The 24,604-nt window shown below is 52.3% G+C and overlaps 1 protein-coding gene across 2 annotated transcripts in view; it reads left to right on the plus strand.

The window, feature by feature from the left end:
• The window catches only part of Prdm11 (PR/SET domain 11), a 79,146-nt gene extending 61,006 nt beyond the window's left edge, over nucleotides 1–18,140 (plus strand). The window contains exons 6-8 of one of the 2 annotated variants that reach the window (XM_038332163.1): nucleotides 9,152–9,339; nucleotides 14,351–14,956; nucleotides 15,976–18,140. In XM_038332163.1, the coding sequence (XP_038188091.1) occupies nucleotides 9,152–9,339; nucleotides 14,351–14,956; nucleotides 15,976–18,140 (2,959 nt within the window). Of the gene's footprint in view, nucleotides 1–3,148; nucleotides 5,222–9,151; nucleotides 9,340–14,350; nucleotides 14,957–15,975 lie in introns of those variants that run through there. The other variant, XM_038332164.2, reaches the window with a different exon arrangement.
• Nucleotides 18,141–24,604: the final 6,464 nt, after the last annotated feature.

Raw genomic sequence — 24,604 nt, forward strand, 5'->3', positions numbered from 1 at the left:
GGGGCTTGCTTCCTCTTGCACACCCCTTCCCTTCAGTGTCTCCCCAGCTATCTCCATGCCTGCACCCTACTTCTGTCCCCACTTCTTGTGCATCCTGTCTATGTTAGAAGCTGCCTTGGGAACAGGGCTGCATTGAAAACCCACACAGACACTTGTAGGACTAAAAAGCTTCAGATGCGTCCAACTTTTGGACTGAGGGCTGCATGCACATAGCTATGAATGTGGCCTAACCCAAAGCATAAGCTTGTTTAAAACATTACAAGCTATTTATTTATTTAATCGTTTGTTTGTTTGTACCTTGAGCAGGAACTTGTAGGTGACCTCATTGTGTTGCAGTGTCAAAGGTTAGACATGGCTGCTTGAATTAGATTATTGCTCATTCTTAGTGGACAGATAAGGGTTGACCCAGTCCAGGACATCCCCAGTTTCCAGCCTTAGACTTATGGGATACCCAGAACCCACACGGGGCCTGCTGTTCTGCAGCCAGGGGGGTCCAGTGTCTTCATTCTGTGTTGGGTCTGCAAAGCACATGGCAGGAGATGCTGAAGCTGTAAAATAAATCAGGCCAAGCCTGGCTGAGGAAGGCATTCAAAGGGTGAGGAAGAGTTAACCAGGCCTGGTGTGAGGCGCAGAGGAGGGGAGGGGAGGGCGAGCAGGCTGGGAACAGCATGTACAAAGCCCACATCAGGAAGGCGCTTGGCACGTTCCAGGAACTGCAGAAGCCAGGGAAGCCCCAGCATAGCCAGCCGGGGGAGGGGCACTATCACAGCAGCCAAGTGCAGGGCTGGGCCAAGGAAAGGCCTTTCTCTGCTTGCTGGTCACTGTCTGCCTTGTCCTCCGCGCCCCAGTCTTCTGCGTTGGGTCTACTTTTCTGCCGTCCGTCCGTGCCTCTGATGTTCACCTGAGACTGGCCAGGCTCCCCCATGCTCTCTCTGGCTTCCCTGCCCAACCCGTTCTCTTTCCCTGCTGCCCCAACTTCTTGCTTCCTGGGACTTTCGTACAGTCTTTCTAGTTGACCAGAAGGGGGAGCCATTGGAGTCCCTTTCTGAAGAACGCCACCCCTTCCTTTCCTCCTCTTCACACACCCACACCACCCTCATCTGCTCTCCTCCCTGGAGGCCCTTGAGCAGGCTGTGGGGGCCGCACGCAGCCCGCAGGAAGGTGCTTCACAGAGTCTGCCTTCTTCCCTGGCCCTTTGCCACGGGATCTGCTCATTTCCTGTTTGGCTGGGGCCTCTGACAGGTGGCCACTCTCAGAGTCAGCGGCAGGAGTAGGAAAGAGAGCTCCCGATGAGGCGGGCTTCCTTGTTAGTCAGCTGAGGAAAACAATCTTCCAGAAAACAGAGGTGCCCCTGAGACTGAGCCAGACTTGAGCCTGGGTCTGCCAGGGTTTACTGAAGCCTCAGGAGGCGGCATCCAGAAAAGCCTGCTTCCTGAATCCTGCCCTACTCACCCCTCCATTCCCTAGAGATCAAAGATGGCGAGGTTAGCAGAGGTAGCCTGGGCTGCAGGAGCCCCCATATTTACTAATAGTCACCAGTGTCAGCCTGGTTAGGGCCTCAGTGGTCTGAGGACTTGGGAAGGGAGTAGTAGCAGCTCAGAGTGCTCATTCCCACCCTTCTGGCATCTGCTTACTGGGCATGCTCAGGAAGCAAAAGGTTCTCAGTGTGCCAGTCCCATGAGACCCCAGGGACCTTAGGAAGGAGGAAACCACCTAGAAGAGTAATTTCTTGGGCGGTAACTCTGACTTTTAGCCCCACACCACAGACAGGGAGACCCCCTTTCAGCAAGATGAGTCTGTCACAATTTTTATTTCTGCTGTGGAAATCTACCCATAGTGTGGCCACCTGAAAGTATATGTTCAGGGTATAGGGCTTGTCGCTGTATCCCTTATTGAGGAGAACTAGCAGTCTGTCTCACAAGTTCTACATAATCAAGCATTCATGATGGGTCATGATGTAGCTGACCTGGCAGCCCACTTTGGGGGACGGCAGGGTTGGTAGCTTGCCCCACTTAACCCTGCTAATTCCCGCACCAGCCCTTCCCTCCCATCTACAGCCATTTGGCATCAACTTGCAGTGGTTTTTAGGTTAGGATTCCAACAAGGTTTCAAGGTGGCCCCAGGCAACTTTGAAAATGCCTCCATTATGGAGGCTGAGCTCACAGAGAGGGGAGGATTAGCTCACAGAGAGGGAAGGCTGACCTCACAGAGAGGGGAGGCTGAGCTCAGAGAGTGGAGGCTGAGCTCATAGAGAGGGGATGCTGAGCTCACAGAGAGGGGATGCTGAGCTCATAAAGAGGGGAGGCTGAGCTCACAGAGAGGGGAGGCTGAGCTCACACAGAGGAGAAGCTGAGCTCACAGAGAGTGGAGGCTGAGCTCACAGAGAGGGGAGGCTGAGCTCACAGAGAGGAGAAGCTGAGTTCACAGAGAGGGGAGGCTGAGCTCATAGAGAGGGGAGGCTGAGCTCACAGATAGGGGAGGCTGAACTCAGAGAGTGGAGGCTGAGCTCACAGAGAGGAGAAGCTGAGTTCACAGAGAGGGGAGGCTGAGCTCATAGAAAGGGGAGGCTGAGCTCACAGAGAGGGGAGGCTGAACTCAGAGAGTGGAGGCTGAGCTCACAGAGAGTGGAGGCTGAGCTCACAGAGAGTAGAGGCTGAGCTCACAGAGAGGGGAGGCTGAGCTCACAGAGAGGGGAGGCTGAGCTCACAGAGAGGGGAGGCTTCTGACAGGGCAGTGCTTTCAGCTCACCTTGCGCTGTAACGTCCGGGGTTTCATAGCCCAACTAACTGCCCAGCCAGAGGCCCCGGAGGTTCAACAGAGCAGTCATTAGTGTTCCTTTGAGTGAAATGCAATGACACCGTCAAGGTCACGAGCCTTTAGATGGCGTGCCTGCCGCTGCAACTGGGACCTCCAAGTCCTTGGACTGGATTTTTTCCCCTGGAATGTAGCTGTTGCTGGGGGAAGAAGGGAACCAGCTCACGCTCACCCTTCTCCCAGTGCCTGGCCCACACACCCCAGGCGCTTAGGAGCTGGCATTGCTCCGTGGGCATCACCACTGTAGGCTAAGAGGTGGCAGGCGTGGGCCCATGACCAGGGCTGCCCTGGTCCTGTTGTAACCATCTGTCCTTCTCTCCTTGTATGCCCCAAGATGATGAAGATGAGGAGGCTCCTGGGCCCTCACAGCAGCCTCTCCAGACGCCCCTCCGACGTCCTCCAGAGGAAGAGGCCCACCTGGCCAGGCCCACGCTGCTCTGTTCACCTTCATCCTCAAGTCAGACCCAGATGTTGGGCCCTAAGTCAGAGGTCCTGTCCCATCCCTCACCCCAGGCCCAGGCCTGCAGGACCCCAGAGCCTCATCCCAACTCATCCACCATGGACCTGTACTGGCATCTCCTCCATGCCCATGCCCACCAGACTGAAATGTTCCAGCAGTTCTGCCAGGAGCTGGTGACCGTGCATCAGGACATGGCCGACAGCATGCATGTCATCAGCCAGGCTATGGTTGAACTGAACAGCCGTGTTGGTCAGATGTATCAGACGCTGATGGAGATCCGGGATGCAGCTCAGGCATCTCAGCGGGGGCCAGAAATGGCAGCCCCCATAGACTCTACTCCCCAGGCTCAGGCACCCTTGCCAGCCCCTACACCAGACCCCCCAGAACCAGCCCCAACACGGACTACCAGGTCTCGGAAGAGAAAGCACAATTTATAACCTGGCCAGTTTGCATAAGGAGGCGCTATGGCAGTGGTGTCTGGCTTTGAGATGGGGGAATCTCTTGGGTCCAGAACCAAGACTGATGACCCTGGGGCATGATCATCTCCTCACCTGGTGCAGTCCAGCTTCCTGTGCTGCAACAGCAACAGCGGGTGTACAGGTCCGCCCTTTACCTCAGGAAGATGCTCAAGATACAAGAGAAGCTGCCTGCTTGATGCTTGCTTGGCCTAGAGGGTTGCTCTCCTCATGGCCTGTATCCTGTATCCTGTGGAGCAGGCTTTGCTGGGGCAGGGGGCATCATCTGAAAGAATCTTGCCTCCAACGCAGGGCTGCAGCAGAGCTGACCTCCCAGGTCCTGATTCTGCTCTTTCCCTAGTGGTTCGGCCTGTGGGTGGGCGGGGCTAGCTCAGCCGGGTGGGTGGAGCCTGGCCTTGGCCCTGTGCTTGCCCTGCCTTGCTCAGCTGCTGTGCTTGCCTTTTGTGGAGGGAAGGAGCAGGAGTGTGGGGTGTGCTGATGAGGGGAAGGAGACCGTCTTGCATTCTTAGCACACTGTGAGCTTTTTCCCAAGCCTGTACCTGGCAGGCCATTTCAGGGAACCGTCTGAACAGTGAGGAGGCAGCCAAGACAGTCTTTAAAATCACCAATTGCTGGTCATTCCAATCATGCATTGTCATGCATCTCAGGGGTCAACAATGACACAGTCATGTAGTGGGGGACAGTGCTGTGGACCTGGCCAGCTTCCTTCAAGAGGCCAGTTCTAGAGCGCTCCTAGATGCTTCTCACCTAAGCTCTGCCCCTGCCTCAGCTTCTGCACTTGGGAGAGGGAACAGAACCAGCATGGAGATAGATAAGTCTACCGGCCTGCCATGGCCCCAAGCCTCACAGCCAGTGGTGGGGAGGTCAGGGCCCAGGCCTCAGGAGCCAGCAGGCAAACTGTCTACTCACTGGCTCGTAATGAGACCGTGCCCAGTCCACCTCCCAGCATGCCTTGCCTCTGCTTGCTTGGGCTGTGTAGTTACTTAGCTGTATACCCTTCTAGCTTTATATTTTGTTTGGGGGCATGGTCAGAGAGTTAGTGAGGGAGACCGAGCTGAAAGCTTAGGTCTGATGGAGGTGCAGCATTGTCTTCGCTCCTTGGCCTGAGGCTGACCCCAACAGACCCTTTGCACCCCCTTCCCCACTAAGAGCCTAAGTGGGGCTGGAAGCCTTCTGGACCCAGTGCCTGCTGAGGCTATTGCTAGAGCTGTTTAGGAACAAACCCCATACTTTGTCCTCCATGAGGCGAATGGATGGATGGTACCTGCCGTGTCCCTGGGCCCTGGGCTCCATCACCCCAATTTGTGTTTCTTTGGGGGTTCCTGCCTCCTCAGACTGAACATTGCCTTGTCCAGTAATAGCCCAGTGCCTGGAATTGCCCTGCCTACCCATGCTGGAACCCAAGATAGCCCTCTCAAATATTTTTGTTAAGATGGCAATAAAACGAAATGGATTTCACACTTTGAACACAGCCAGGCTCCAGGATCTTTTTGTTTTGGTGTGTATTCTCTTTCTTCACATCCCAAGGAAACCTACACCTCCCCTCCCAGAACAGGGATTAGATGCTTAAGGGAAAGTATGTTGAGAAGGGCTCTGTGCCCCTTGCATTCCCTGGATTTCGTAAGCTCCCCATGGGCATGCCTAGACCCATGATTGGTCCTCACAAGGGAAAGACAGGGACTTGTAGGCCAAAAGCAGTTAAGCACCCATGGATGCCAGGTCAGCTGTTCTTCATTTTCCTGCACATCAAAAGTGGCATAGTACTCAGTGAATTCAACCTGATACTCAAGGGAGGGAAATGATTTCTGGATGGAGACTAGAGAGGCTCCTGGCTATCCAGGGGGTGGACATCCTGAATGAGACATGCTGCTTAGTAGCTGCAGCCCTACTGATCTTGATAGCTGCTTATGAAGGGCAGGGCCCTGCCTGTTGAGCCCCAAGACTTCTCGGAGGACAAGAATGGCTTCCTCTGCCATTCACTATAGTATGCCCACACAGAGCATTCTTCTCGTTTGCCATCAGCCTGGCTTACCTCTAACTACGGAGAGAACTTCCTTGAAGCAGGAACCCTCAAATTGTACCCTATAATATCCTTTCTAGATGGTTCTTAGCTGCATGTGGCTGTAGAACCCAGACTATTCTCTAAGTTCCTGGCTAGAATGCATAACTTGGAAATGAAGATCGCAGTTTGTAGGAGATACAAGGAGCACAGCAGCTGGCCTGGGTCTCCGCTGTCAAAATCCATGTGACTGATTGGCCTCTACTTCTGGTCTCAGGGAAGAAGAGGCCAAATTAGAGGCTGTAAACCAGAAACAAGATCAGAGTCCAAGGGACAGTGATCCATTTGCGATGGAAATTTCTGCTTTGGTTTCTTGGAAGCAGTGGGGACTAGGAGGCCAGCATATTCAATAGGAAGAGGAAATACATGGGAAGCCTATGCCAGCTTCCCAAAGGGAAACCTTGAAGGAAGCCCGTAGCATATAAGGACAGTGTTTTCCAGAGGCTGGGTGACCACCTGGTTGGGTACCAGAGACCTAGTCCAGCGACATCACAGAGCCCAGGCTCTTCTCAGCCACTCTCCCCATTTCTGTCTCCCCAAGCAACTTCCTTTCTGCTGAAAAGTTGCACTCGCCTAGCCTGGCCTGTGCCGGTACTATTAAACAAAGTGGATGCCTCTATGGATCAGAACTTACAGTCATTTCCTGACCCAGCTAGAAAATATGGTACACTTGATAAGACCCAGTGGGTGAGGCCTGAGCATTGTCCCCCAGGCTTATCTGTCCAGTACCCAAGGCCATGAGGAGACAGGACTGAAAACAATGTGTTATCTTCTGGAAAGAGTCAGTTCAGAGCCCCTGCGCTCACCACCACTGCCTGCCACCGTTCAGTTGCTTCTAGGGTGCCCAGGTCTAAGCAGACAGCCGTGCACTCTGCCCTGTTCTCCCACCAAGGGAGTGAGCTGGGAACTCAGACCCTCTTGCAGCCAACTGAACTCCTTGGTCACAAGGAGGAGATGGTTCCTGAGGACCTTGGGATCCTCAGCCATGTGATCAGGACAACGGGGCTTTAAGAATGGGCCAAGCTCTCAGTGCTGCTGAGTGAAGGAATCAAATTAGGGGCGACGGGTGCTGAGTCTTGAAAGTTCTGTCACGTAAACATGTCTTGTTAGAGGACTGGGTGGCTGTGATTCGCCCACAGTTTCCATATGTATCTCATTTCAAAAGCCAAGTTTAAAGCAACCCAGTGCAAGATGCTCAACACATTTTGATCCGATGTTGAAATACTTTGTGATCTGTATCAAGCCTGAGGGTGCTCTTTCTAAATGCCAGCTCTTGTTGTGTAGATCAGCCCTGCCCGGGGTGTGTGTGTGCAAATGAAGATGGATGCAAACAGGTTGAAATGTTTAGACGCATCTCAGACATTGCTATTTTGAGTCAAGCCTTGATAGTGACTTGTTCCTCGTTTGCCTTCTCATCTAGCATTTAGTATTTGTTGGCTGTCCAGAAACCAAGGGGGGAAGGAAGAGGGTACACTTAATATGTTGTATGAGCCCAGAGAGAGAACACAGGAATGGTATTTCTGCCTTTCCAATGTGTCTGGAACAGAGAAGCTAGGCACTGCCTCTGCTCTGTGCCCTGCTGACCATTAAGCTGGTGATATTTGGACACCAATCTCAGACTCTTGCTAGATTAGAAGCTTGGAATTATTTTGCACATACAAAAAGAAATCTCAGGAATGGAGTTGAGGCTGGTCCTTTGAGTGGAGAGATGAAGCTGAGGATGGCTGCTGGCATCTTGGGGGCCTGTCTTTTGCCTTGGTTAGCTGTACCTAGGTGCATAGAGACCTTCTTGACATTTCCACAGCCCAGGGGAGCTCTCTGATGCGCATATAAGATACTGGTGAGAACACAGGTGGACTGAGGTTAAGGTCTGAACAAGATGTCTGGCCCAGGGCTGTAGGCACCATTGACCTTGTCCAGATTGGAGCTTGGTGTTTGCTCTCTGGTTGCTTTGGCCCTCACTCCTCCAGCCTATGATATGTGCTGTCACCAGGATGGATTGCTTCTTGGGTGTCAGGGGATGTGTTGGTAAGGTGCCAGCCTCCTCCAAGGTTAAGTCAGGCTAACTCTGCAGGGACCTGTCAGAGAGGCGCAGGGTGGATATGAGGACTGCAGGCACGGCCCTAGGTTTGGAGGGGTCTTCTTGGAGCTGCTGGCCCCCATTGTCACCTTGCAAAGGGACTGACATCTGTGTGAGTACTTGGATAAACAGCATAAACTTTGTTGAGCAAACATGGAAGGTGCATTCAGTTCCAGAGATGATCCTCTCAGGATGACGGTCATGGTTAAAACATGGGCATGCTCATCCCATGCTCTTCTTGCGGGCTCGAAGCGTTGTCGAGACACAGAGTGAGTGGCTCTGGCTCTGACCTCTCTCATTTTCCATCACAGCAGCGCTGCTGTGGAGATGGGTAAGGTGTTGGCAGGTCGTGGAAAGTGTCGTTTGAGGGAAACTGGTGTGGATCCTGGATTGGATGGAACTACACTGGTGTCTTGGGCATGGCTGGACGGGTGCTTTCCATGCCCACGTGGAAGCCATGAGTTGCAGTGGTGGAAAGAATAGGCTGCAAATCTGCAGCACCCATTAATTTGTGGGGTCCTTGGGGGAGTTGCTCAGCCTCTCTGAGTCCTTTTGTCCTTATCTTAAACTATGCTGCCAATCTTCTGTTATCTCTCGTTTACCATTCTCGCTTGTCCTCATTGGACCAGCGTAAAGATGCTGCTCTTTAACCCTGGTTGAGCTATCACCAGTCACTCTTAGAGGGTGATAAGCCTAGTGGAATATGAAAATAGCCCAAAGCGTCCCCTGCACCAGCTGCCATCATAGGCCTGAGGTTAAAATCCAGTGACACTGGAGCTGGAGCAATGGCTCAGTGCTTAAGAGTATTGGCTGCTCTTTCATAGGACCCAGGTTTGATTCCCAGCACCCACATGGTGGCTTGCAAGCCTCTGTAACCCAGTTCCAGGGGAACTAACGCCCTCCTCTGGCCTATGAGAGCAAGATACAGACATGTGGACAAAACATCTCTACACACAAAGTATTAAAATAAAATATATTTTTTTTAAAACACAATGATGAGAGAAAGAGATGGCCACCTGCTGTTGAGTCTGATGTTGACTGTGACCCATGAGGTTGCCAGGACAGGTACCTTTTTCAGTCTCAGATAAACAGATTCTTAAGGTCTGGAGAAAGATGTGAGGAGGACCAACTCCAGTTAGCTGTCTCTGGGCGGGGCAGCAGCTTTGCTTACATGCCCACAGACCTTAACCAGTTGTGCCCTGCGCTGGAGGCACTGCACCAGGTGTGTGACCCATGGTTCTCACCTGTCCCATCCCCACCAGGTACGTGGTCATTTCACGGGAGGAGAGGGAGCAGAACCTCCTGGCATTCCAGCACAGCGAGCGCATCTACTTCCGGGCATGCCGAGACATCCGGCCAGGAGAGCGGCTGCGGGTCTGGTACAGCGAGGACTACATGAAGCGCCTGCACAGCATGTCCCAGGAGACCATCCACCGCAATCTGACCCGGGGTGAGTAAGGGCAAGGGCTACACCTACAAGGCTAAGCCCATAGGGCTAGGCTGGTTCTTGTGAAGGGGCACACCCACAAAGCTAAGGCCATGCCCGCAGGCCCAAGACCATATCCACGAGGCTAAGGCCATGCCCACCAGGGAGGGTTGCACCCACTCTGAACCACCAAAGCCCAGAAAGCTCCTCTGGGAATCTTCCAAGGAAACCACTGAGGAATGCAGTATCCAACAGGCAGGCCAGACCTCAGCACAGTAAGTCAGTGGTTACCCCAGGGAACTGTCTTCCCTAGAAGGCAGTCCTGAGGAGATCAAGGAAACCCAGTCAAGTAAATCATTGACTGAAACCCAGTCCTGTTCCCCTAACTCTAACTGGTGCACAGACACTTCTCACTCAATACCTCGGCAGTTACTTCCTGTGTGCTCGCTGAGTTTCCAACACATTGCCACGTGATCACAGTAATGGGAACTAACCCACTAAGATGCTCTAAGAATTCATGGACCAATATAACCACTACCATTAATGCAATCTCTACCTCAACGGTAATTAAGTGCTTGGTTGTAAAATTCAGCCCCATCATCATACAGATAACCACACTGAGCTCTACAGAAATGCAGTGGCTTACCCAAGGTCACATGACTCATGAGGTCAGAGCTAGGTTTCCAATTGAGACAAATGAAGTCAGGATCTAAGTTGTAGCCAACAGTGGCCACTAGATAAAGCCAGCTTCAGTATGGGATTGCTGGACTTCTTCTTGTCAGTCCAAGCATAAAGAAGCATAGAAGAATGGTTTCTACCAGAAGAAGGCTGAAGGACGTGGGAAGATGACCTCAGGCTCCTTTGAAATGAGCCATTTGACAGGACCTTGCTGCCATCCTCAGCCTGGCCGGGGTAAACTGGCACACCCAGGCCCTTCTTTCAAGAGTCTCTTCTTTGCACAGAAGCCGCACATCCACATGCCCAGAGTCCATTTGGTCCTCAGAGCCAAAACCAGGCCAAGCCCTACTTTACCATATGTTTTACTGACCTCTTGGCTGGAGCCAGCCTTGTTTGGACGAGGAGTGGAGGAGATGGAAGCAGGTGACTCCTTGAAATGAAGCTGACTTGGAAGACAAAACAAAACAGGCCTTTGGGTGCCCAAGAGCCATCTGGCTTAGTTCAAAGCATTTGGTAACTTCAGGAGAGGTGATAGACCTGTGGGGAACTCATCTCCTGTACCCTTTGGAGCTGAGTTTGGGCTGTGCTGGCTTCATTAGGAAGGCATGCTTCTATGGTGAGAGGTGGTTGCCATTTGGCCTCTTCCTGAAACTCGAAGTGTTTGGTGAACCTTGGTTGCAAGGATAAAAGCAGAGCAGACGTTACTGAAGCAGCCAGGGAGTTCCCAGGGGAATCTTAGCACCCAAAGAGAAGAAAACCGAGAGAAGTCTCAGCCGCGCACAGATTTCCATAGTTGGATTCTTCTGGAGCATTTCTTCTGGCATCTTCTCCAAAGCACCTGCCTCATCCTCAAAGTCCTGAGACCCAGGGCAGCTTAGAAAAAAGAGCGAGGCTGGGGAAGTGGAGGCTCACAAGAGGCCTGGCACACAGACTAGAGATAGAGCCAGCCTTACAAGAGACAGGAGGGAGGTATTGACCAGGCTGAACTGTAGGGTGCAGGAGGAAACCAGCAACCACAGCAGGCCGCCTGGAGCTGTGAAGAAAGTAAGCCTTGAGAGTGGACCTTGGTGGATGACTGATGTATACCAGATGTTAGGCACAGAGTGCAGGTCCTTTGGTGTGCCTTCAGTGGCCTGTCAGCCCTGCTTTGGACAGTCCCCTTTGCCCAGTCACTTAGGGTATCACAGAGGTGTGTGTGTGTGCGTGCGTGCGTGCGTGTGTGCGTGTGTGTGTGCGTGTGTGTGTATGTGTGTGTGTGCGCATGTGTGCATGTGTGCATGCGCACAAGCGTGCGTGTGCATGTACATGTGTGTGTGTGTGTTTGTGTGTGCGTGTGTGTGCGCGCGCGCGCGTGTGTGTGTGTGTGTGTGTGTGTGTGTGTGTGTGCAGGTGCATGCACAAGTGAGTACATCTGCAGACCAGATGTCATCCTCAAGTGTCATTGCTCAGCAGTCATTCACTTTGCTTTCTGAGACAACTCTCACTGACCTGGAACTTGCCCATAGGCTGTCTGGCTCGTGAACCCAGGGAGCCAGCGGTCTCCACCTTCTCAGTGCTGGGATTACAAGTGCCTGCCACCACACGTGGCCTTTTTTTCTTCTCTCGTATTTATTTTTTATTTTTACATCCAAACCGCAGTTTCCCCTCCCTTCTCTCTTCCCAGTCTCCCCCCACCTTCCTTCTTTCTCCCTAACCGCCATCCATTCCGCCTCTGTTTCTCTTCAGGAAAGGTCAGGCTTCCTGTGGATATCAGCCAGCCATGGTATTTCATGTTGTAGTGAAATTAGGCACCTCCTTCCTACTAAGGCTGGGTGAGGCAACTCAGTAAGAGGAAAGGGTCCCCAAAGCAGGCAGCTCTCTGTATTCGGAGTCCCACAAGAACACCAAGCTACACAACTGTAACATATATGCAGAGGCCTAGGTCAGTGCCCTGCAGGCACTCTGGTTGTCGGTTCAGTTTCTGTGAACCTTTATGAGCTCAGGTTACTTGATCCTGTGGGTTTTCTTGTGGTGTTCTTGACCCCTCTGACTCCTACAATCTTTCCGCCCCCTCTTCCACAGGGTTCTCTGAGCTCCACCTAAGGTTCGGCTGTGGGTCTCTGCCTCTGTTTCCTTCAGTTGCTGGGTGAAGCCTCTCTGATGACCTGGCTATTTTTTAACATTAATTCTGGGCATTGAACTCAGGTCCTCATACTTGGAAAACAAACCACCCAAGTCCCCACCCCATTTTTGAGATGAGGACTCCCGTATCCCAGGCTGGCCTTGAATTCGATTTGCAGCTGAAGCTGACTTTGAACTCCAGAGCCTCCTGCTTCCACCTCCCAAATGCTGAGGTTACTGGGCACCACTGCACTTGGCTTTTAGAGAGACAGAGGCTACTTAAGCAGATCATTCATCTGTTTTATGGAAAAGTATGGTGTGGAGCCCAGAGCTTCCAGAGAGAATGTCAGTTACTCGTTTGTGGTTCTTTGAAGGGTAGGCGTCAACACATTTAGGTGATCTGTATGATATATGTGGGGATTTTTTATTTGCTCTGGTTTGATCCCTGAATGTCATAGAATATTTGGAATAGAATTCATGGTGACCTTTATGAAAGGTCATCTGTGGACCAGGGATTCTACATGGAAGCCTTGAGTCTAGAAGCCTAGGAAACATGAATGACTTTGTCTTAGAACACAGAGACAGTGGCAGTCCACCACTGTCTCGCCACCCTGACCTCCCTGCATCTCCAGCTTCCCGATGTCTGAAGAGTCTATAAAAACCTGAAAAGGCACCCTTGATTTTTCAGAGGTTCAGCTTGGTGAACGCCTCACCTGCTCATTGACACAAACACATTGCATTAAAATTTTTAAATTTAATTTTATTTATGTATTCTATATGTGTGGGTATTTTGTCTGCATGTCTGTCTGTGCATCACTTGTGTGCTGGTGCCCTCGGAGGCCAGAAGAGGATGTCTTCTGGTACGCTAGAACTAAAGTCTCAGAGTAGGGGCTGGGAATTGAACTCTTGTCTTTTGGAAGAGCTGCCAGTGCTCGCAATCTCTGAGCCATCTCTCCAGTCCACACACTGCGCTTTTAAAGTGTTCACCTCACCATCAGTGAGCTATCTGTGGTTCTGCTGGTGTGGAACCCCGGGCTCCTGGAAGCTGGCTGAGTGACAGGAGCCTGGGTGAGTCTGATACTTAGGCAGCTCCTGTGAGGATGGAATAGAGACCTGAGTGACTTAGCCCTGCTGTGCTGTCATCTGTGGGAGTCTGGAGCCTTGAGGAAAGTAGCGAAGGGAAGCCAAACCTGGAATCTCCTGACCTTCACCTAGGGCTCTGAATAAATCCCTTCACCAGAAGCCTGAACACTGTGCATTCAGAGCAATCTCTGTCCAAGGTTACAGAACCAGGCCCTGACCCTGACCCTGGCTCAGGCAGCCTTTGAGATTGCCCAACCCCACAGGCTGATGCCAGAACTTTCCGAAAGCTGGAAGACTCCTCTGCTTTCTCAGCATTCCCCTCCCCCGCCCCCCGGGGAAACCAGCACCCTTTAGCAGTCTGTGCTATTCTGCTGGCTGTGTTAAAGAATCTAAAATAGCTTATTTTGGTGAGCTCACCAACATTTCAAGGTAACTAAAAATGATAGAAAAAGAAACATCTTTTGGCAGGTGGGGAAACAGCTATATTTGAGAACACTTGGGGTTTCGTGACTGCCTTGTTCTCACCTTGAAGAAGGCTTACGTTTTGACATTTTTAGGAAGCTCTCTTCCTTTTTAAATTTTAGCCATGACTGAGAACCACAGGACTTTGAAGCATCCTTCTTTGTGTATTTCCTGTCTCCATACTGCTGGGAGAGCAGAAAGACAGCAGCTCTAGGGTGGCTGCTTCTCCCGTTCTCCAGAACTGGGCACGGAGTAGGGTGGAGCCTATGCTCTCCCCATACCTTTCACTGAGCATGGCAGCCATCCTGTAGTCTAGGTCTGGAGGGCAGTTTTCCCGGGGTGGGTGAAGTTTGTTGCTTTAGTCAGATGGGGAGGGATGCTGTCTCTTAGGGTCATAGTATGGAGGTCCCATCCCCGTAGGATAGTCACTTCTTGTTATTCTCCTCTTCAGGCACATCCCAGCTCATGGTGATAGCATTTATCCATGCAAGGGCTCTTCAGAACTAACTGCCTCTTTGTAAAGTCTTGTCCTGTGACTCTCATGACTTCCCATGGTGTGCTCCCCTCTCCATCTGGGTCTCACCTGACCCAGACAGCTAGAACCAGGAGGACGTGTAAGGCTACTCCCTAGCAGAAGGCCCATTCTGTTTCCTGTTGGTTCCTCCACTTGGGGCTTTTCCCCACATCCTCACACCCTGGTTTTCCTTCCTAGGAGAGAAGAGGTTGCAGAGGGAGAAGGCTGAGCAAGCCCTGGATAATCCAGAAGACCTAAGGGGTTCCACTCAGTACCCTGTGTTGAAACAGGGCAGAAGTCCCTACAAGCGCAGCTTTGATGAGGGGGACATACATCCTCAGGCCAAGAAGAAGAAAATAGATCTCATCTTCAAGGATGTACTAGAAGCCTCACTGGCGTCCGCTAATGTGGAAGCCCGCCAACTGGCTCTGAGCACCTCTCTGGTCATTCGGAAAGTCCCCAAGTACCAGGATGATGACTATGGTCAGAGCGCAGCTGCCATGACCCAAGGCATACAGAATATCCACCGGACCCAGGGGGAAGGGGACTGGAAGGTCCCCCAAAGGGTGGAGGATGAAGAGGAGGAGCCTTCGTCGTTCAGGGCTGACAGTCCTGCCGAGGCCTCTCTGGCATCCGACCCACATGAACTGCCCACCACCTCCTTCTGCCCTAATTGCATTCGCCTAAAGAAGAAAGTGCGGGAATTGCAGGCAGAGCTCGACACGCTAAAGTCTGGAAAGGCGCCTGAGCCCTCCGTTCTGCCTCCGCAGGTACTGGAGCTCCCTGAGTTCTCAGATCCTGCAGGTAAGTTGGTGTTAGAGGGAAGAGCAGCGCATGGCACGCCGTGTGGAGGGTGGCCCAGAGCTCTCTGTCACAGCTGCCTGCCAGGAGACCCGAGAAGTGCAACGCAGAGGCAGCCACCTCCAGGGCTGGGAACCCTGTCCCTCAGGTGCCAGAGGCAGGCTGGCTTGAGGCTCTGGGGGTATTGCATGTGCCAACCTGTATCTTGCTTGTCAATAAAGGATGTCCCATTGCAGGAGGGCTGTGTGTTGTGTTCTTGACCTGTTGTTTTTCTCTGGGGCCCCCCACTGTTCCCCCCAGCCCAACTTCTCTCTCCCTCATCCTGAACAGATTGTCTGCTGGGAGCTCTCACAGCTCCCCAAACTCAGGCCAGGAGCACAGCCTAGTCCTCTTCTTCCAGACTCTGTCCTGCCTACATGGTGCTTGGTTCCCAGCCCAGAGTTCTAGAAGGATAAGGAACCAGAGGACCTGGAGCCAACAGCTGTGCAACTTTGTCCTGTTTTGCTGGCTTCCTGGGTCTCTTCAAGTTTTTGAACCAAGGGGACATGGGGATTGGTTCCATGCAGATCTGCAGCTAAGCCGGGCTGTTTCCCTCAGCTCCCCTTCTCAGCTGCCCTCAGAATGGAATGGGATAGACATAAAAATACATTTGCCTCAGTATATAGGTTTCCCTCAGTTAAAAACCACACGCTTGCCCTGACTATATCGGCATTGGGCATTCCAGTGCCTGGTCCTCCAGTGTAACCTGAGTATGTGACAGCAAACATTCTAGAACATTCCAACCCAGAAGCACCCACAAGTCAAGACTGAGCTCAGATACAGGGAGCCTGGAGCCTGGAGCCTGGAGCCTGGAGCATGGGTAGTGTCCAGAGGCCACCATGGGCAATCCATGGGGAGGAAACCTCCGTGCGGAGAGCAAGCTGGGGTTCTAGCCCTGTGGGGCCTAATTTCCAGCAGTATACATTTTAAATCTGTGTTGTCAACAGCACATGTGAATGTTTCCATCCCCTCTTATTTTCTAGCCTCAGAGAGCATGGTCTCTGGCCCTGCCATCATGGAGGATGATGACCAGGAAGTGGATTCTGCAGACGAGTCCGTCTCCAATGACGTGATGACAGTAACCGATGAACCCTCCAAGATGTCCTCCGCTGCTGGACGCCGCATCCGGCGCTTCAAGCAGGAATGGCTGAAGAAATTCTGGTTCCTCCGGTACTCTCCGACCCTCAACGAGATGTGGTGCCACGTGTGCCGCCAGTACACGGTGCAGTCCTCGCGCACCTCCGCCTTCATCATCGGCTCCAAGCAGTTCAAGATCCACACCATCAAGCTGCACAGCCAGAGCAACCTGCACAAGAAGTGTCTGCAGCTGTACAAGCTGCGCATGCACCCGGAGAAGACGGAGGAGATGTGCCGCAACATGACTCTGCTCTTCAACACCGCCTACCACCTGGCCCTGGAGGGCAGGCCCTACCTGGACTTCCGGCCGCTGGCAGAGCTGCTGCGTAAGTGTGAGCTCAAGGTGGTAGACCAGTACATGAATGAGGGTGACTGCCAGATCCTCATCCACCACATTGCCCGGGCGCTGAGGGAGGACCTGGTGGAGCGCCTCCGTCAGTCACCCTGCCTCAGCATCATCCTGGACGGGCAGAGCGACGACCTTCTGGCTGACACGGTGGCCGTCTACGTGCAGTATACCAGCAGTGATGGGCCCCCGGCCACAGAATTCCTGTCCCTGCAGGAGCTAGGCTTCTCCAGCACAGAGAGCTACCTCCAGGCACTCGACCGGGCCTTTGCTGCCCTTGGCATCCGCTTACAGGACGAGAAGCCAACTGTCGGCCTGGGAGTGGATGGGGCCAACATCACCGCCAGCTTGCGTGCCAGCATGTTCATGACCATCCGCAAGACGCTGCCCTGGCTTCTGTGCTTGCCCTTCATGGTGCACCGGCCCCACCTGGAGATCCTGGATGCCATCAGTGGGAAGGAGCTGCCCTGTTTGGAGGAGCTGGAGAACAACCTGAAGCAGCTGCTGAGTTTCTACCGCTACTCGCCGCGTCTCATGTGTGAGCTGCGCTCCACGGCCTCCACCCTGTGCGAGGAGACGGAGTTCCTGGGGGACATCCGTGCCGTGCGGTGGATCATTGGTGAGCAGAATGTCCTGAACGCCCTCATCAAGGACTACCTGGAAGTGGTGGCCCACCTCAAGGATGTCAGCAGCCAGACGCAGCGGGCGGACGCTTCCGCCATCGCCCTGGCCCTGCTGCAGTTCCTCATGGACTACCAGTCCATCAAGCTCATCTACTTCCTGCTGGACGTGATCGCCGTGCTCTCACGCCTGGCCTACATCTTCCAGGGAGAGTATCTCCTGGTGTCGCAGGTGGACGACAAGATCGAAGAGGCCATCCAGGAGATCAGCCGGCTGGCAGACTCCCCGGGGGAGTACCTGCAGGAATTTGAGGAGAATTTCCGAGAGAGCTTCAATGGGATCGCCGTGAAGAACCTCAGGGTGGCTGAGGCTAAGTTCCAGGCTATCAGGGAGAAGATCTGCCAGAAGACACAGGTCATTCTGGCACAGAGGTTCGATTCCCGAAGCCGGGTCTTTGTGAAGGCCTGCCAAGTGTTCGATCTAGCCGCCTGGCCCAGGAACAGTGAAGAACTCCTGAGCTTTGGCAAGGAGGACATGGTTCAGATCTTCGACCACCTGGAAGCCATTCCTACCTTCTCCCGGGATGTATGCCGCGAAGGGGTGGACCCCCGGGGAAGCCTGCTGATGGAGTGGAGAGACCTCAAGGCTGATTACTACACCAAAAATGGCTTCAAAGACCTCATCAGTCACATCTGCAAGTACAAGCAAAGGTTTCCGCTCTTGAACAAGGTCATTCAGGTACTTAAAGTCCTCCCCACCTCCACTGCCTGCTGTGAGAAAGGCCGCAGTGCTCTCCAGCGGGTCCGAAAAAACCACCGCTCCCGCCTGACCTTGGAGCAGCTCAGTGACCTGTTGACAATTGCTGTGAATGGACCACCCATCGCCAACTTTGATGCCAAGCGAGCCCTGGACAGCTGGTTTGAGGAGAAGTCTGGCAACAGCTACACACTGTCAGCCGAGGTCCTCAGTAGGATGTCTGCCCTGGAGCAGAAGCCCATGCTGCAGGCTGTGGACCATGCCTCTGAGTTCTACCCAGACATGTAGGGGCCTGCACAGCAGAGGTCACAAAGCTGGTGAATATTTTTTTAATCTATACTCATAAGCTTTGATATATTATATAAATATATATTATATTATATTATATATATATATATAAATCCACACTGAAAATTTTTTAAAAACTAAGGTGATGTTTCCACCGGAAGCTACTGACAGCTTTCAGAAAGGAGCGGCGTCGGCAACTGACTCTTGGCTCCACACTTGGCAGCTGCAGCCTACGCGGCCCCTCTTCACTCACACAGCATGTTCCAGGCCACGCGTGTTCCCACCCAACAGTCAAAGCAGTATCAGCATAAGCTAAATGACGAGTCTCTTCGTCATTCTTAGGTGGCTTTTTCTGTTTCTGCTCTCATGTATTGGTCACGGGGCTGGGGGTTGGGATGATGCGCTCACCTTCTCCTCTTTGATATGGTTTTATGACTGGGGGGCAAGGTGTGTTCTCCTCGTTGGCATTCTGTTCCCGTTGCATTTGTGTCAGGGTTTCCATGGGGTGGATTGGATTTCTGAATGTCTTTCTTCTGTCACCTGACAGTTTGGGAGAGCTTTCTTTGTTCATTTTTTGAGTGATTCTTTCACTTGTCCCCCTCAACTGTGAGCCCACCACACTCCCCCACGCCACCCTCCCATCCCAAGGCTGTCAGTTCCCTCCTCAGACCTCTGGAGTTAGAGATATTAGTTGTCATACCTAAGGCAACTTTCGTTCATATTTGAGCTTGAAATCTGGGGACCATGGGGAGGGTGAGCTTTGTGCTCCAGCAGAGGATAAAACATTATTCTTCCATTCAGAGCTAGAACTCTTGGGGAGACAGTGAGCCAAGAAATCTAAACCCCAACAGGACCGCAATTTGGGCTTAAAACAAGTAAAATGCAAAGTGTGTAGATTCAACGTCCACAGATTGCTTGTATGTTCTTTCTAACTATGAAATGCGGGGGATTCGGGTTTCTCTTAGTAATCAAGGAGCCACTGTTTGATAGTTCAGGGTCAGAATCCGCCAATGCAAGTCACGTCCTGGGCTATGCAGAACTCAGGTGAGAGTCCGCAGAGACGTTGTTCCTTTTGCAACAGGCTGGTGATATGCTCCGCAGCCTGGCCTGCGGATCACAGGATGCCAGGAGAGTTTCTCTGCCCATGAGCTCCTCCTATTTCGAATAGGGTTGAAATGTCCTAAAGAAAAGGAGAAAACAGTGAAGTGGGATTCTCAAGATAAAAACACGTATGCGCATCTACACACACGCGCACACGCACGTGTGCGTACACGCACACACAGACACACACTCTACCGCCACAATATAAGCTTTAGAAATGGCCACTTGCCTCCCCCCACCCTGGGGGCAGATAGTGGTTTATGCTAGAGGAGTCTGACCAATGTTCATTCATCTACCAGTATACCTCAGAAAGAGTTGTCAGCAATGTTCATGAGCTGTTAAAAACCTCCCTCTTGTTTCCACGTCTGATCTGTGCAGTTTTTGCCGTCCCAGAATGTGGATATGGGTTGTGTGTGGGGAGGGGTGGAAGATCTGTAGTACCTGCCACGGTCAGTTCTGCAGAGAACTGTCCCTCTCCTTCAGTGGGGTATTAGAGATCCAACCACAGGCAAGGCCCCCATGCCCTAAACCTGCCTAGCTGGGCCTACTACTATGTGGTGGCTTCCTTCCTTCTGGGTTCGGCTCATCTCGGAGGCCTCATGGAAATGTCATTAACACTGAACATGTTGTACCCTTTCCTGGTTCTGCAGTCTGTCTGTCCTCCCTCAGATGCTCACTTTGCCTCCATGGTCTTGGTGCTAAGATAACTTTAGAATCATTGCTGCTAGCCAATAGTTTTCATGATATAAATATATATATATATATTATTTTTGAAATATTTTTGTTTTCAAGAGTGATATAGCATGTTAAAACAGGAAACAAAACTAAACCATCAAAAAGCTGGGTCTTTCCACCTGCCCCATTGCCAGGCCTCTTGTGCTGCCTTCTTCAACAAGCTGATAGACCCTGCCTGGTGACTTCCAGTCCTCCCTTCACTCTGGTCCCCATCCTAACTCCCTGCCCTCTGAGCAGGAAAAGTTAGCAGGAACTAGGGAAGGAAACCCAAAGTCCCTTTCAGAGGTTTGGAATCTGGGTCTCATTCACTTGCCGGTTCTGAGCTGGTGTCTCCCTCCAGATGCCCCTCCCACCCCAGGCCAAAGTCTAGCTGGAGCCATATGGGCTTCTGTCCTGAAGCACAGGGTCTCCCACTTGCCCAGCTCCTGCTTTGGAGCCTCATCTCCTCACAGACACAGACTTTGATCTGGGGATTTTTTATTGAGAACTGAATGGACCAAGGAGTGTTCAGAGTAAGGATGGCTGGCAAGGTGGGTCCCTCGCGGGCAGCCTGTAGGCATAAATGATGGCCTGGGCCTTTTCTTCTTGCCAGCAGTTGCCTTAAACCTCTCCTCCCCAGTGCAGGGGGCTTCCTCGCCCGGGAAGGGTCTTCTCTGGGATGGCCCTAGGCCAGACATACGAACCAGGACTATTCCTTCCCAAGAGGTCGTGGCTACTCAAACTCAAGTCCTTAGCTGGAGACACAGGTTCTAACATTCCAAGCCAGTGTTACCTGAGGTTCCTTAAGACACCAGGAGCAGGGGACCTGCCTTTAGGCCTAGAATGTTCAGGTAGCATGTGGCTGTAAGCAGTCACCCATTCCCTGGTCCCCCGTCTCCCCAACGCCACCCCTTCGGCTAGGTGCCTCTGAAACTCTGGGTGCTGGTGAGGCTGGTTCAGCCAGGCAGGGCTGTCTGTGACAGATGCTCTCTAGGCCACTCTGCCTCAGGATGATGAGTGTCTGAGGAACAATGGGGATGAAAGCTGCACACAGTCTTTTTTTTTAGCTTGGATGCTCCCTGGAGGGTCAGGGCTTCTGCCCAGTGAATTCCCATTTGGGATGCCCAGTGATTTCGGGCCTAGGTATTGCTCATGTTCCCCTTAGAGAAGAGCCTGGGTGGCCCACACTTCCAGTCTGGCCCAAGAACCATGTCTCGTCTCATATCTTGGTTGGTTTAACAGACTGGAGAGGCCTTGCAGCATAAATGCAGTTGTTTTTGATGGGATAGGGCCCTGTAACTCAGTCCCTGGTGTAGAAGCATCGAGCAAATGTGGTGTGGGACTGACAAGTATTCGCTCTGGGCTGACTAACAGTGGCTTTCATTGGCTCTTGGCAAGAGTAGGAACTGAGGTGGTGTTGTAGACTAAGGCTTGTGGCCATTGTGTCAGCCCGGTACCTTGCAGACCCCTGTGGTTGAAAAGTTCTCCTGAGCGAAGGGAAGCAATGACCACTTAGCATGTATGAGACAGGAGGACTACTCAGCCCCGAGGGCAGCTCCTGCCCAGTTAGAATCCCTGCAGGCGTCAGAACTGAGCGCTTTTGTAATGTCATCCTGTGGGTCTTATGATGCCCGCTACATCCATCCTGCCCCATCCTCGCTGGGGAATGAGAGCCCACTGGGCTCTAGGACCCTCGGTAGCCAAGTTCTGCTCAGGCTGTGTGTTCCCAACTTGAGTTATTTTGCTGAGGTTTCTTCTTGGCTTGTTCATGCTAGACCTTTGATTTTGCGCAAGGACCTTGGAGTGACTTAAACACATCTTAAATGTTTTTCATTTGTCTGGAGGAAGAGCAGTGGAGGGAGAAATAAAGGTGGACATGGCCGTAGAGAGGTAGAAATAGACTTGAGATGTTACCCAGCCTGATCTTGAGAGCTGCTTCCCATTGCTGCCTACCGGGAGCTCGATGGGGACCAGGAGAGACCACCTGGGCTGAAGTCTAATTTCTGTCTTCTAGAACACTCCTTTGTTTTTCACTTCTGTCTCTATGGAAACAGGAGTTTGGTATCCTAACCTGTTTTCAGTGTGTGATCTGTGTTAAATTACAAGTCAGATTTGTGCTGATTTGTGCTTTTTTGTGGTCCATGCACCCAATTTGGGCATAGGGTCCAGGTTCACTGGAGCTCACGTGTGCCCAGGGTGCCCTTTAAGCGGCAGCCTAGTCAGACTGGGCTAGCTAGCAACTGAAGCAGGGAGAGTGGTCCTCTGGGATGAGGAAGGCGGGCACAGCAGGCAGTTAAGGTGGGATCGCTCCTTTGCACGCTGCCTTGGAGTCTAGTCTGGCCATTCCTCCAATCTTTGAGGGAGAAAGTGCATCAAATGTGCATGGTCCCTCCCCTCAGAGGAATGCTCTTCTCTAGTCCTCTGTCGAGGCAGTTGTAAGAGTCTTTGAGGTAATCTTTGCATGTTAGTCAGAGGGAGAAAAGGTGCCCTTTGGAGAGGAAAATGCTATGGCCCTCCTCTTCCATCTAGCACGCTCTCCCCTTCCCCAATCCCTTCAAATCGTATCACCCTAGAAATACCTATGCAATCCAGTCTCCCTGGGAGGCTGTGCATGGAGGCAGGGGTATGTGCAGTGTATCATACTGATGCTAAGGCATATCAATTGTATATACAGACATATACAGTACGTATACACACAGAGTAAGAGTAAATCACGTCTATATATCTATAAATATATCCTATATATTTATACATTTCTATGTTTAAAATAGATATAAAAGTAGTCTATAGAGCTGGAAAGGTGGTGAGGAAGCCGAGTACTGGGTTGGGTAAGGAGGAGGAGACAGCTCTGGAAGGGAGGTGGGAGTGCTCAGCCGGCTAGATTGCTGGCCACTGTGGGGGCATCTTCCTTGGGGTACTGGAGAGGAGGGTGGTTGGGTCCCAGCTCTCTCCATGCACTTTCTCTCCTTTCCAGCCAGCTCAGGCTGAGGTTGGAAGGAGATACCCCTGAGGTCAGGCTGCAGTGGCTCCTACCTCCCCCTACCACTGGCCTTCACTTAGCTGGTCATTGCTGCTTAGCAGTAGGGGCTCGGACTTGGTCCCTGACCCCTCGAGGAGGGACCTCTGCACAAACTTCCCAGTGCCCTTCCCTATCAGGAATGAGCAGCACTGCCGGCAATAGAAAAGGGGTACCTGGGCTGAACAGATGTCCAGAAAGAAGTCATCCCCTCTTCCCAGTTGCTTCTGTCCGCCCCCTGGAGGCCAAGGCTCTGAAGTACAGCCGTCCTGGCCTCCTTCACCCATTCACCCACTGTCTCCAGAGCACCAGGAGTTGAGGAAGGCAGCGTGAGCTTCAGGTAGCACTGCCTCTCCCAATTCAGAAGCCCCGCCTGGTGGGAGAGATATATCTGCACACTGACATTTTCAATGGCAACTCAAGTTCAGGATCTGGGCCTTGGCCCAGCCCACTCTGCGCAGCCACAGCTGCTGGCTGTACTCAGGACAATGCTGTCCCCTCTTCCCAAACCAACCAAGCAGTCCGCCCACCTCTGCTGTGGCAGCAGGTTTAGGCTTAGTTCACAACACTGTTGTCATTCTTTCACTGGATGCCCAAGCCCACTCTCTCTGGGGAGGGTTTTTTCTTCAGCTTGTCTCCAGACAACCTCTCCAAGCTGGGTGGGGATGCCTGGGACTCCAGGGAGTCCGGCAAGCTGGCAGGATGGCAGAGGGTTTGTGCAGTCCAGATGGGAGCCAGAAGCCTATTGTTCCCAGCGTCCTCTGTTCCCTCTTTCTCTGGGAGCAGAAAGGATCTGATGACAGGTACCCTCCCTGCTCTCCAGACCAGCCTGCCTTTGGGCTCCGCACACACACTCACTTCCCATACCGAGCCTTTGCAGGTCTCCCCTGCTCTTCCTCACCATACTACCAACGGACCTCAGTCTCCAGCAGACCAGTCCTGTACCACAGTTGAGACCAGGTCTGCTCTGCCAATGCCCACTTCCTTGAACCACAGCTAGCTGCCAACCGGCTGAACACCCTGTAGTGCCTGGCTCAGTGGAGTTCAGGACCAACTGCCTGAGCCTTCCATCCACTACAGTGGGTCAGAGCCTGGCCAAGGGATAGGCATTCCCAGTAGCAATCCCACAATGCACTGTACCTCAGAGAGAGAGAACATGCCACAGGGCATCGAGGAGACCAGCCTCCGTGCAGAGGGGGCAACTGCTCACAATACTGTTCATAAGAAGACAAAGGCCAGGCTGTCCTAGGGCATCCCTCAGTGTACCCTTTGGCCTCTGGAAGAGCCAGTAGTCTTTTTCAGCCCTGGTCTCTCTCCTCCTCTCCACCCCTAAGCTGCTGAACCGTTTTCATGTCAATCACAAAGAAAAAAAGTGGGGGTGGGGGGAATTCCTAGGAGCCTATTACCACACACATATTAATATGTTAATACTTTCTTTTTAAAAGACAACTCTCAATGTTATTATTTGGCAGACTGTGCTTTATAGTACCTGTGTGTCGGGGGCTAGAACACTGGATACAAATAGAGCTATGCTGGTTTATAATCTGTATGCAGAGTCTTTCCTTTTGTCACATTATCCTCATAATGTAAGAAGATTATTAATAAAAGCATTTAAATTGATGCACCAAGCTTG

Source organism: Arvicola amphibius, chromosome 5, assembly GCF_903992535.2.
Source record: "Arvicola amphibius chromosome 5, mArvAmp1.2, whole genome shotgun sequence".
NCBI lineage: Eukaryota > Metazoa > Chordata > Mammalia > Rodentia > Cricetidae > Arvicola > Arvicola amphibius.